The sequence below is a fragment of the Xiphophorus hellerii genome, chromosome 14, assembly GCF_003331165.1.
Source record: "Xiphophorus hellerii strain 12219 chromosome 14, Xiphophorus_hellerii-4.1, whole genome shotgun sequence".
NCBI classification, from domain to species: Eukaryota; Metazoa; Chordata; class Actinopteri; order Cyprinodontiformes; family Poeciliidae; genus Xiphophorus; species Xiphophorus hellerii.
In genome coordinates, this window is record NC_045685.1 from 29402829 (window position 1) to 29414790 (window position 11962).

At 42.7% G+C, this 11962-nt stretch overlaps 1 protein-coding gene across 2 annotated transcripts; it reads left to right on the top strand.

Annotated features, from left to right (window-relative positions):
- Positions 1–1856: 1856 nt before the first annotated feature.
- Positions 1857–10246, top strand: LOC116732804 (alpha-tectorin-like). Of its 2 annotated transcripts, XM_032583274.1 has the most exons (16): positions 1860–2219; positions 2460–2522; positions 3990–4083; positions 4190–4316; positions 4892–5153; positions 5858–6014; positions 6108–6195; positions 6289–6351; positions 6502–6698; positions 6777–6911; positions 6998–7185; positions 7274–7425; positions 8108–8353; positions 8441–8603; positions 8720–8803; positions 9303–10246. In XM_032583274.1, the coding sequence occupies exons 1-15, from the start codon at positions 2199–2201 to the stop codon at positions 8801–8803; spliced, it is 2040 nt and encodes a 679-aa protein (XP_032439165.1). In that variant the 5' UTR covers positions 1860–2198; the 3' UTR covers positions 9303–10246. The 2 variants fall into 2 exon arrangements, with proteins under 2 accessions (XP_032439166.1, XP_032439165.1); XM_032583275.1 differs by lacking the exons at positions 8108–8353; positions 8441–8603 and having other exon boundaries at positions 1857–2219.
- Positions 10247–11962: the final 1716 nt, after the last annotated feature.

Below are 11962 nucleotides of genomic sequence, written 5' to 3' on the forward strand. Positions count from 1 at the left end.
CAAAAAAAGGTTTTTTCAATTTGGTCCAAAATCTCCACATAAATTTGCATTTTGGTGCATCTGATGATGAATTGTTAAAATATGATTCATGTTTTGATCAGTTACTTTTTACCAAATGCTTTTCTGCTCTTAATTGAGTCGTTTCCTGGACGGAAACTTTTTACTTTTACTTGAGTCAAAATATGTTGAACTATTGCTTCTCTAACTTGAATAAAATTTGTGGTGTAAAGTTACCCTGAGAGCTTTACAGAATCAGAAACTTTGACTTTGATTCTCTGAGCGTCTATGCACCACAAATCTGGAACAAACCACCAGAAAACTGCAGAACAGCTGAAACACTGAGTTCCTTTAAATCCAGACTAAAAACTCAGCTGGTTAGAGCTGATTTAGAAACATAATCATGAAACATTGATCAATAATCTGATGTGCAAAATGTAAAGCTGTTGACTTTATATTTTTATGTTTTTATGATGTAACGTTCTTTGAAATGCCTTGTTGCTGAAAGGTGCTCTACAAATAACATTTGATTTGGCTGATTGATTGTTGCCATGTCAGGAAACTTTCCAGGGTGCGTTTCTTAGGAAGGTCAAACTAAACCACAGAAGAACACACACAGCCTCCAGCTGTTTGTGTTGGCATCAGGCTGAGCACTGAATGCCAGCTGCTTCCTGTTGGACGTCGTTCCAACCAGAGTTTAGCTGCTTCGTCTGTTTGGTGTCAGGCTCTTTGTTACACAAGCAGTTTTGTGAGGTGACATGATTCAGCTCACTACCAGCGCTGCTGTTTGGATCAACCAGACTCACTACAGATCAAAACCAGGACCGGATCATTTTGAAGCCTCAGAATCTGGCAACAGATCAGAAAGAGTTGGAAGTTGCCAGATATTGCCATTAATCCACTTTAAGTTTTGGTTTAACATCAGGACTTCAGATTTCTGGGAGAAATCTGAAACAAATATCATCATTTAGGTCCTGCTGCTGATTCATCTGCCTTGTTGTCAGTAACTTTACAGCCTGTGTTTGTACAGAGGACATTTGTGGCCCCTGCAGGTGTCCCTGTGGCCCCAGGTGGCTTCCTCACCTCCAAGGAAGACAAACCAGCAACAGATTCTGCCTCAAAGGAATTCATTCATGACTGAAATAAAACGAGACATTCAAACTTCAACAATAAACTTAGCAGAAAGTAAAAACTGATTTATGTTTCATGTGATGTTCTGTTTTCCAGCTCTCTGATTGGTCGCCTCCAACATGCTCTGCCTCCTGCTCCTCTTCCTCTCTGCTGCCATGTTGCTGCCAGGTGAGTTCCTGCAGTTAGAAGCAGTTTCTGCTGAGTCAGTGAAGATGGAGGAACGGAGCTCCTGCTGCCATCTTGGTCTCCAAACAGACCAACTGATGCTGGTTTATTCATCTACAGATTGTCATGTTGCTGCCAGACTCTGGTTCTCATCTCATGTGTCTCTGTGTTTCAGGAGCTGCTGACCAGCTTGCAGTATTTGCTAGTAACACAGAGGTGGACATCAGCTCATGCCCCATCACGTACTTTGGACAGAAATACGAGCAACTTTATGTGAGTAAAATGACTGGATGAACCTCTACTAATTATTGCTTAGTCAGACGCATGATGATGATGATGATGATGATGGTGATGATGATGGTGATGGTGATGATGATGATGTTGATGATGATGATGTTGCTGATGATGATGATGATGATGTTGCTGATGATGATGATGATGATGTTGCTGATGATGATGATGATGATGATGATGATGATGATGATGATGATGGTGATGTTGATGATGATGATGATCTCTGCAGCTTCAGAGCTCTGAGTCTGCCTGCTTTTATTTTGAAGCAAACACAGGAAGTAGGAGTCCAGAGGATTTCTGCTCATTTAATCAGAAACTGATCTGTAGAGTTTTATTCCTCAGGACTTCCAGACTCTTTTCTCTTCCTGATGAATCTTTGTGGGTCGGTTTTTCTTTGACTTGTTGTGTTTCTGTTTTTTCAGCTGAACTTCACCAGTGACAACTTTGTTCTCTGTTTCACCGGCTTTTATGAGCCTCAGGGCAGAGGAGACTGCTTGGTGGCGCCTCAAACAGACAACACACAGTTTTATCTTCAAAGTGTGCCTGACTATGTTGAACTGCAAAACATCGTCCAGAATCTGCCAAGCATTAAGAACACTGGGGAGTGCTACATGTTCTTTATGAACTCTGCAGTAAGTTCTGTTCAGTGATTTAAATCTGTTTTCTGGTTTTAGAAAAGACTTAAACACAAAACATTGATGGAAGAATATGAATGAACTGATAGAACTGTATGAGCTGTTTACGTTTAGTTCTTATATTTTATTCATTGTTTATATCGCCTATAGTATGTAATTATGTTTCATGCTAAGACTTTTTGTGAAAACCTTTTGACTGGATCAAACCTGCTGACTGTTTTTTTGTATTTTTTTTAGTACACTTTTCTTCTAGTAAACTTTGGATCACAAAGTGCTTTTATGAATGTAGACCAACCAGTGGTAAGTCTTTACATCTTTTACAAAATACAGGAAAAGCTTTGAGTTAATAATTAAATATTGTCAGATCTAAACATCTACCTGAAGATTTTCCTGATTATATTCAGTTTTTATCAAGACATCCTTTAGACTCCACGTCCACTGGCGTGGACATGATGTTTTTCTGGGATTAAACTAATAAAAATATTAGGGAATTGGTTATTTACATGATGCTTGTTATAGTTTGGTTTATTATTAAGCAAAAACAATAAAGTTTAGACCCTTAAGTTGATACTAGTGAGTTTCAGTCATCCAGACGAGCATGTGACTGAAAACAGACGGGGAGGAGGAAGCTTCTGTTTTACTTCAAAAATATTCTTTATGTTCATAGCAGCACAGAAAAGTTTTCTCTGTATATTTTTAAGTATTTCCAGTAATAGTATTTGAAAGTATTTTGAACATTTTTCCTCTCATTAAATCGTAGGACTTTTTTTAAAGTTGAATGTCCATCCCAATGGACATCAGGACTTTGTGTTGGCTGTACAGCGCCTAATTATTCAGTGTTACTGTGCAAAGAAAGAAGCATGTCTGAACATTTCATAGCCAGTTTGTGATTTCATAATGATTTTCTGTTATTTTCTCAATGATGGAGTAAAAACTGTCAAACCTTCTTGAACTGACGGTACATCAAGAAATTTCTGATCCAGTGATTGGATGAGGAAAATAAGCCACAGGAATTAGATGGTAAATTGAGAAGTAAAGCATTCCCAGTTTTTCAGTGTCTCATCCAGAGAAGTTCAGCTTCACAGTGAATCAGTGGGTGTTGTTGTCCTGCTAGATCAAATTATCAGTCTGTAAACACAAAAATCTGAGAAAAAAGTCAGAGCCGACTGGATGCAAGACGCCATAATGCACAGAAAAACACATTTCTGCTGTAAGAAATGTAAAATCCAAACTGAAACTGCTTCAAGGTGTTCATAAAAAATAAAGGTTACATGGAAATAGCCAGCAGTTTGATAACTGTGTAATCTATTGTTATATGTTTACATCACTACAAATAATAGCATGTCAATACATCTGAAAGTTCAATGGCCATCACTAAAGTCAAAGCTATATTTTATATTATTTATTCTCTATTCAGACATGCACACTGATAAACAAAACAGCAAAATCCAGTTTAAAAGGTTGAGACCATGAGTTATTGCATGAAGCTCTGCGGGGAAAGTATAGAAGTTTTCATGACGTTCTACGTTCATTTAGTCAAGATGTCCATTACAATGGACACCATGAAAAACATAGAAACATGAGACAAAAAACATATAGAAACATGAGACAGGAAAAATGTCTGTTTCGCTCTTTAGAGTAAAAATCAGCTGAGTAAAACAAAGTTTTGGCTCAAAGAAAGAAATGAGTTTTTATCAAGACATTTTTAATGAAATCAGTTTTTATTCTGTGTTGAGTCTCTGTGGTTCTGACTCTGTTGTTCTGCAGTTCACTGATTTTCTGGTGGATGGAAACAAAGTTTTCCCTCCGAGTGTTGCAAACCAGCAAGCCTACGCAGATCTGAGCGGCTGCAGGTCATCAGGTCAGTGAACCTCTGAATCCAAACCTGAACTTTGAGATTCAGTGAAACAGTTTTTCCTCAGATAAACTGAGTTTCTGAGTTTTCTGTCTCTTCCTTCGTTTCTCAGGTGTTCTGTTCAGACCTGGAGACGTCAGCTCTGATCCAATAACCTGCAGGACTCTCACCTGTTCTCAGTCTGCAGTCCTCCAGAAAACCAGCTGTGGGCCCACGGAGCGTTGTCAAGGCAACGGCGTGTAAATATGGTCATTTTTACTTATTTACGCGCTCAAAGTCCTGCTACTAAAAACAGCACTTTGAAGGGTGCTTTATAAATAAAATTGATTGATTGATTTTGTATTTGAAAAGTGGGAAAGAGAAAAATGTGTTTTCAAATTTGACTCATGAAGTTAAATTTCACTGGAGCTGTGGTCTTTTTCACAGCAAGCATTAACTTTCAAGGAGCAGCAGGAAGTGTTAAATGAGCTTTTATTGTGAAGGAGAAGCACGAAGTGATAAATGAGCTTTTATTGTGAAGGAGAAGCATGAAGTGATAAATGAGGTTTTATTGTGAAGGAGAAGCATGAAGTGATAAATGAGCTTTTATTGTGAAGGAGCAGCAGGAAGTGAGCAGCGGTGGAGAACAGATCAGAGATCAGTGAGGCTGAAATGAATCTTTCTGCACAGCAGTTGGTCTAAATCTGAGTCCTTCACATCAGTCAGACCTCAGTAACATACTGACTACTGATCCAGAGAGCTGGAGGAGTAGAGCGCCCCCTGGTGGCTGTGGCCCCCAGCAACAGGTCTTGATGTTTGTTTCTGCCTCCACCAGCTGCTCCTCTGCCTCCTCGTTGGGCTCCGTCTGCACGGTGACGGGTCCGGCTGTGGTGGACTTCCAGGGCCAGCAGAACTCTGTGAAGGACCGGTGCTGGTACTCTCTGCTGAGGATCCCATCAGGCCCAGACTTCCAGGTTCTGGCCCACTTCCAGGAGCGGCGCCGTAAAGACGTGAGCTTCCTGGACGGCGTGACGCTGCGACTGAACGGGTTCACATCGGCCGTTGACATCCAGCTGAAACAAGGAGGCAGAGTTCTGGTGAGCCGCTGCAGACGCTTCATGGCTTCCAGCAGGGCCGTAATCTGGATCCTGGGGTTCTGGGGGCCCAGCCCAGGAACCTCTGGATTTATGAAACAAATGCAACTTTTTCTGCTGCTAAAGAGCAAACTGATACTTATAAGAGACTGAAGTTAAAACAAAATGAAGTTAAAACAAAATCATTTTAAATGTTCACAACAGGAAAAACACTAGCAATGAATTTGATGATTAAATTTCCTAATTTAAAAGTTTTGATTAAAAAAATCTTAGACTTTATAGTTTTTGTGGTTTCTTATCTCCTGAACCCAAAGAACTGAAACAGTTTTGAACTTTTTTTCTATCAGCTTTGATCCTAAAGACAACTTATAAAAAATATTTTCTGAGTTTTAGCTGAAAACAAAAGTCAGATTCAGTTTTAGTTGAACTTTTTCAGTTGGTTCATAATTTGTTTCAGTCATTCTGTGTGTGTGTGTTTAAAGCTTTCCTCATGCTACAGAACCTTTTCAGAGCTGCTGAGTCACAGGTCCGCTGTAGTCTGAAGTTTGTAGGTGAAGCAGCGTCTCTCTGCTGCTTCACCAGCAGGGGGCGCCACCTTCCGAAGCCCCTCCAGACTCGCCTGTAGCTCCTTTTCTCAGACAGACCTCCAGGTTTCTGTGGCTCAGCCTCTGAGTTCTGACAGTCCGCTGTGTCTCTGTGGGTCGCAGCTGAACGGCTCGCCGCTGACCCTCAGCGGCTCGGTTCAGACGGGTCACGGTGTGAACCTCTCCAAGGACCAAACTGGAGTCACTGTCCAGGCGTCCCTGTCCGACTTCTCTGCTTCTGTCTTCTTTGACGGCTCCACGGCTCAGATCCACCTGAAAGGTACAGAGCATCAGATGAGTTTGGATCCTGAGGATCGCTGCTGTCCTGCAGTCTGATGCTGATTGTCTCTCACTGCGTCCTGAACCCGTCCAGGTTCTTATGGACTGCCTCTGCAGGGTCTGTGCGGAAACGCCAGCAGGTCTCTGAGTGAAGAGCGGCTCTCTGAGGACGGCTCCACCAGGTCAGACCTCCTTACCGACCGACCGCTGCTGGACGGACGGACTGCAGGTAAACTCAGGAATCGGTCCTGACCTTGTTGTGTGTCGCCCCCTAGCTGTGAGGCGCAGTACACCGACGCTACTGACACAACCACCAGCTGCACCAAGATGGCTGAACGGTGAGCACATTGATCCAGAACCTTTAGTCTGAGTTTCTCTCTGATCTCTGGGGGAAACTTCATGTTTCATGGTGTTTGATGCCTCGTGACGTCAGTTGTGATGGGAGACGAATCCGTTTATTGATCATTGATTGTCTCCATGTGGAGCAGCTGTAGCCTCCTGAAGGAGGCGCCCTTCTCCTCCTGCGGCGTGGACCCAGAGCCCTACATGGCCGCCTGCACAGACACTTTGTGCCGCTATCCGGATCTGGATGGCCTCAGCTGTCGGTTCCTGGAGGCCTACGCCAGAGCCTGCAGCCTGCAGAGCAGCGCCGCACCGGAGGACTGGAGGTCCAAGGCTCAGTGCTGTAAGACCTGCTGCCCTCCGTCTGCTCCATGAATCTGCTGCTGCTGCTGCTTTTCACAGTAATGCATCTGCTCTGCAGCGCCCCCTGGGGCCGTCTGTCAGGACAGGACCTGCAGCGATCACGAGTTCTGTGGAGAGAAGACAGCTGGAGGAGAAACTCGCTGCTTCTGTCGGGCCATTTTTGCCTCCAAGTACAGACAGACGAACTCTTTGGGTAGGACAGCTGTGACCTGAGAACAGGCCTGAATGTTTGGAGGAAACCCTCTGACTGCCTCTCCTCACCAACGCTGTAACCTCCAGGTGATCCGCCGGTCTGCAGGCAGAGCTCTACTTCTCTCTCTCTGGTCGGGTGTCTCCTGGAGGACAAAGGCATCGACTACTCTGACTTACAGCTCAAAGATCCGACCTGCAGAGGTCAGATGGACCAGCAGACCCACATGGTGACCTTCAGCTTCAACAGCACCGACCTCTGTGGGACTGAGGTCACGGTGGGTTCGCGCTCTGCTTCGGGACCTTGATGTGGAGGCAACTTTCACAGGTCAGCTTTTGGTACGGAGTTAATGTTTCTGTTTGCAGACCCACAACAGCCAAACCATCTACAAGAACACCATCATGACACAGAACCTCTCCTCTGGAGGAATCACTCGCCAAGACCAGGTCTACATCGGGTTTTCCTGCGTTGAGACCCAGCCGGACATACAGACGGTGGCTTTCAGGATCAAAGACAGGTGGGTGTTGATCCCATCAGGTAAACTTGTGGTTTTAGTTTCAGAATCAGGTGAAAAAGATTCAGTAAAACATTACAGAATAGTTTGGTCAGTTTCTGTAGGAATAGATTGATATAACAGAGTCCAATCCTTTCTCTTTATGATTCAGGTCAAAGTGATTTTACAGATTTGGCCAAAAGCTTAAACACTCTATGAAATACTAGATGTAGCTACGTTGTCCTATCATAGATATATGTTGCATAGAAAACATAACTTTGAAGAGTTGGAAGCTTTTAGACTCCTGTAACTTGGGTCGTTCCTTCATCAACGTGTCTGTAGCGTAAAATTGAGCTGAATGCAGTTTGGTTCCCCTACGAGATGAACCCGTCGTCATAGCAACATCGTGACGGCCCACAGCGTCTGTTGACGAGGGCAGTGATTGGATGTGGCCTGTGAACAAGCAGGAAGCAGAGGGGAAATAATGGGAGGCAAAACAGGTGCAGAAAACCAAGACATAACAAAACCTACTAGAAAGAAAAGAAGCTCCGGTTAAGCTGACGTAAAAACTGAAACACCAAGGAGACGACCACAGCTAGCATCTCCATATGACAGTACAAACCTGCTGGATGCAGAAAGCAAAGTAAAATCTTTGAGCAGTCAGAAGTAGAAGCAGACTCCTGCCAGCTGTGTGTGTCCTCTGCAGCTCTGTGGTTCAGTTCATCTCATCCGGACTTTGGAATTACTCTCTGACCATGAAGGCCTACACCGACGCCCACCGAACTCAAGCTGTGGCCTCAAACACCGAAGTTCGCCTGAACCAGAAGATCTGGGTGGAGCTGGACGCCAACGGCCTGAATGAAAGCCTGGTTGCCTTGGTGATGGACTCCTGCTGGGCGACGGACAAGGAATCGGCCAACGCTAGCCGTAAACATTACCTGATCAAGAACGGGTGAGACCGCTGCCCATATTCAGCCTCTGTGACCTTTCTAACCTCTCTGATCCGACCACCAACGTTTGATTTGACGCTTGTGAGCAGTTGTCCAAACCCTGAGGACCAGACGGTGAGCATGGAGGCAAACGGAAAGGGAACCTCCAACTCCTTCTCCTTCAACATGTTCCAGTTCATTGGGAGCTCAGCTGAGGTCTACCTGCACTGCAAACTGCAGCTCTGCATCAAACAGGAGAACACCTGCGTCAAGGTGCAGCTTCTCTGAATCTCACTCACCTCAGGATGTTTGACGCTAACACACTATGAGAGACAAAGTTCAGCTTTGACAGTCATTGAAATGTAGACTTGTCTGTCCTTCACTTCTAGACGTGTGGTGGAACTCGGAGACGCAGATCTGTCCGGTCCCAGTCTGGAGCTGCTGCCTTCATCAGCATGGCTTGGACTGCCTAGGTAAGACTGTCTGTTATTCTGACATATTATTATTATTATTATTGTTATTCACATTTATAATTGTTCCTTCCCATTAATCCTTTAGTGATTATCTCAGATGGGGTCAGTGGATCAGTAGCTTGAACTCTCCACTAGGGGTCGTAACTAGTCGTCTAGTTTACGGTAACACCGCTGGATCTTTAGACACGGTTGCAGGACCATGAAAATGAAAACCTCAAACTCTGATAGTCGTCACATCAATGGAGACAGAAATAGAAATGGACAAAGTTCCTGATGGATGGGAAGAGAGACCAAGCTTGAACTTTTTACAGGGTTTGTTTTTGTGACAAAATGTTGGTGTTAAGCTTTTTAAAGGAAGATTTCCTGAGTTTTGCACATAATGTTTGAGTTATTAAAATATGAGGGGAAAAACTTTTCATCATCTTGTAAAGCTGATGTCCAGTTGAACCACAGCAGTTTGTGAAGTCTGGTTCAAACTTTGCTCCTGTTGTCTTTTCAGGTGAAGGACCTCAAACTCCATGAAGATCCAGTCTGTGGACCGGTTCTGATCCAGACCCGGGTGTTATGAGGAAATCTCTGACACATAGCGGTTCTACTGCTGAGCGTTTCTTTGTATTAATCAAATGTGGTGAAGGGAAGTGAGTGAAACACTAAACTAATCAGAGTTTATAGTTGGTCTTCAATGAAAGAAGCTTTTTGATTCTCACGTTGTCTGAGCTCAACACATTGTAGATGTGAAACATCCCATAATGCACAGAGGAAAACAGAGAGCAGAATGAGGCTGCAGTGGTTCACAGTGAGCTTCAATGTTTCAGTCAGCTCTACAATCAGGAGGAATTTGATTTCATTTCTAGTCTCAATGATCAGTAAAGGTTTAGCAGGGATTGGTGGCTGTTACTGAGCCGTTTTTCTTCTTCTGAAGCTGAAATTTACAGAAACTCCAACATGACGTTTGTAGGTTGATGTCAGTTTTTAACATCTATAAAATTATTATCATGTTAAGTTTTCAATTCAGAAAGTTAAAGCAGAGTTTTAACTCTTACAAATGTAAAACTGGAGCACTTCCCCCTCTTGTGGCTACAATTTGTATTACATACAAGCTTTAACTGGTCATTTGTTTTAATTCTTCTAAACTTAGACAGAATAAAAGCCATTTGAGGTCAAATAAATGATTTTTTTTCCCATTCTGCTTTCGGCCTTTTGTAGTTTTTCTTCAGCCTTTGGATGGATTGTTGTTGTTTCTTGTTTGGTTTTCATGTTGGACATCTGATGTGCGGCGGCGACATAAAGATCAGCACTTTTGATTTCTAATCACTAAAATATTAAAGTGTGCAATGATGATTATTAATCAAACATTTTTAATTTTTATAATAACTACTTTGGATGAAGGTGATTAAAGTTGTAATTCATGTTTTAATCAGCAAATAAACATTAAAAATAAAAGTCTGTATTTGGTCTTTTATTCATGTTGAATATCCAGGTCGGCGTGGGATATTTATGTATTTAGATTACAAAAGGCATTTATTTGACAAGATAATCAAAGTCTTTATTACTAAAAGTTTTGTTGAAATTTGATCATTTTGATGGATTTAGATGAAACTGACTGTTTTAAGGTCAAAGTTGTGTAATTGCATGAGAGCTGGAGCCGCATCAGGCTGGCAGGGCCGCATTGACCTTTGAACTCTTTGAAGAATTAATGAGCTACACCAACATTTCATTTCCCATTAATAAAGTGGTTTTGAATTCAAATTGAATTTGCAAAACCTGCATGTAACAAGTATGAATAGTAATCTAAGCTTTAGTGAAGTTTCACAAATCACCTAAAGGTTTCACAAATCCCAAACATGGATTAAAATATTCTGTTATTAGAGCAGAATAATCCAGTCCAGGTTTGAAGAGTCCAGGTGTTGTAGTTTTTAACCTAGAGCCGATTAAAGATGCGGAAGGTGGTGAAAAATTGGGTGGAATCGCCCTTTAGTCATTTCTCGAATCGGAACCAACTTCAGCTTGGTTCTGCAGACCGGGCTTCTCTGCTGGAGAGAGAAATATGGAGATTTAATTCATGACTCACAGGCAGGAACAGACGGCCAGACGAGGCTTTTCTGTCTCATGACCGTCGTTGAGTTTGTAATAATCGCCTCAGAGGCTGTTTTCTGTTCGGACCAGTTAGAAAAATCATCTAAGTTCATTTACTTGTGAGTTTATTTGAAAGGTTATGTTTTCATATTATTATTTTGTGTGTTGTTTACTTTACTCCTTTTCTTCTGTGAAATACTATTAACCATTTTTAGGATGTTTGCCTGGAGGCTAGAGAAGTTTGCACATTCCTGTGTTATCAGCTACATGTGTAACTGATTAGTTGTGGTCAGCCACATGCCCTTGTAAGGGCATGTCCACAGAAGGTTCCAGACCACCCTGTAGAAAAAGGTCATTGGTCACATTCTTTGTGTGACTACATGAAAAAGCCCAACCTCCTTCCTTGTATTTTCTAATAAAGCGAAATGCAGACAAAGATCGGGCAGAGTTGATCCCAGACAGTGTTTGACGGCGACTTTCCGCGTCTCGGATCTTCCCTCCTTTTCTGCAGAAATGAAAATTGTGTCTCTGGTTGAATCTTTGCAAGTTAGGAATTAAAATAAACCTATCATTTGGGGGCTCGTTCAGGGATTCCCAACATACCCACCGCTGACGGAAGGAGTAAGACGCGCTGAAATCTGCCGGCAGTATTCTGAAAAGTCCCGGGGGGCAATTTCCTCGCTGGGCCAGTGTCTTAGGTCAACCTCCTTCTGCCAACGGTGGATTGACGGGACTCAAAACCGAGACAGAGCAGGATTCAACCAAGTAAGTAAATGGGATGTTACAGGCGGTTTTCAAGTCCCCCGTTTGACATCAAGAAAAAAAAAAAAAAAAAGGGAAAGTATAAAAAACACACGTAGGGAAAGGCAATAAATGTGATACCTAAAAAACAGTGGGAAAGGTGAGTGGTGGGCTTGTTGGGGATGATTATCAAGAATTCTCCACTCAAATCATTTATTGAATTTAGTCCAAGCGAGAATTACCACAACAAGAACTTGGCCACCACCCTACTCTTCCTATCCCCCGTTCTGTAGAGTCCACCCTAGGTGTGTAAAGAACGGGATGAACACACTGTAAAATATG

What these genes read in the sequence shown, in the direction of transcription:
- LOC116732804 (XM_032583274.1), top strand. Translation starts at nt 2,199, where the DNA reads ATGTTCTTTATGAACTCTGCA. An exon ending in CGTTGTCAAGGCAACGGCGT is followed by an intron (nt 4,317 to 4,891) that starts GTAAATATGGTC and finishes TGCCTCCACCAG; the next exon opens with CTGCTCCTCTGCCTCCTCGT. An exon ending in GCTTTCAGGATCAAAGACAG is followed by an intron (nt 7,426 to 8,107) that starts GTGGGTGTTGAT and finishes TGTCCTCTGCAG; the next exon opens with CTCTGTGGTTCAGTTCATCT.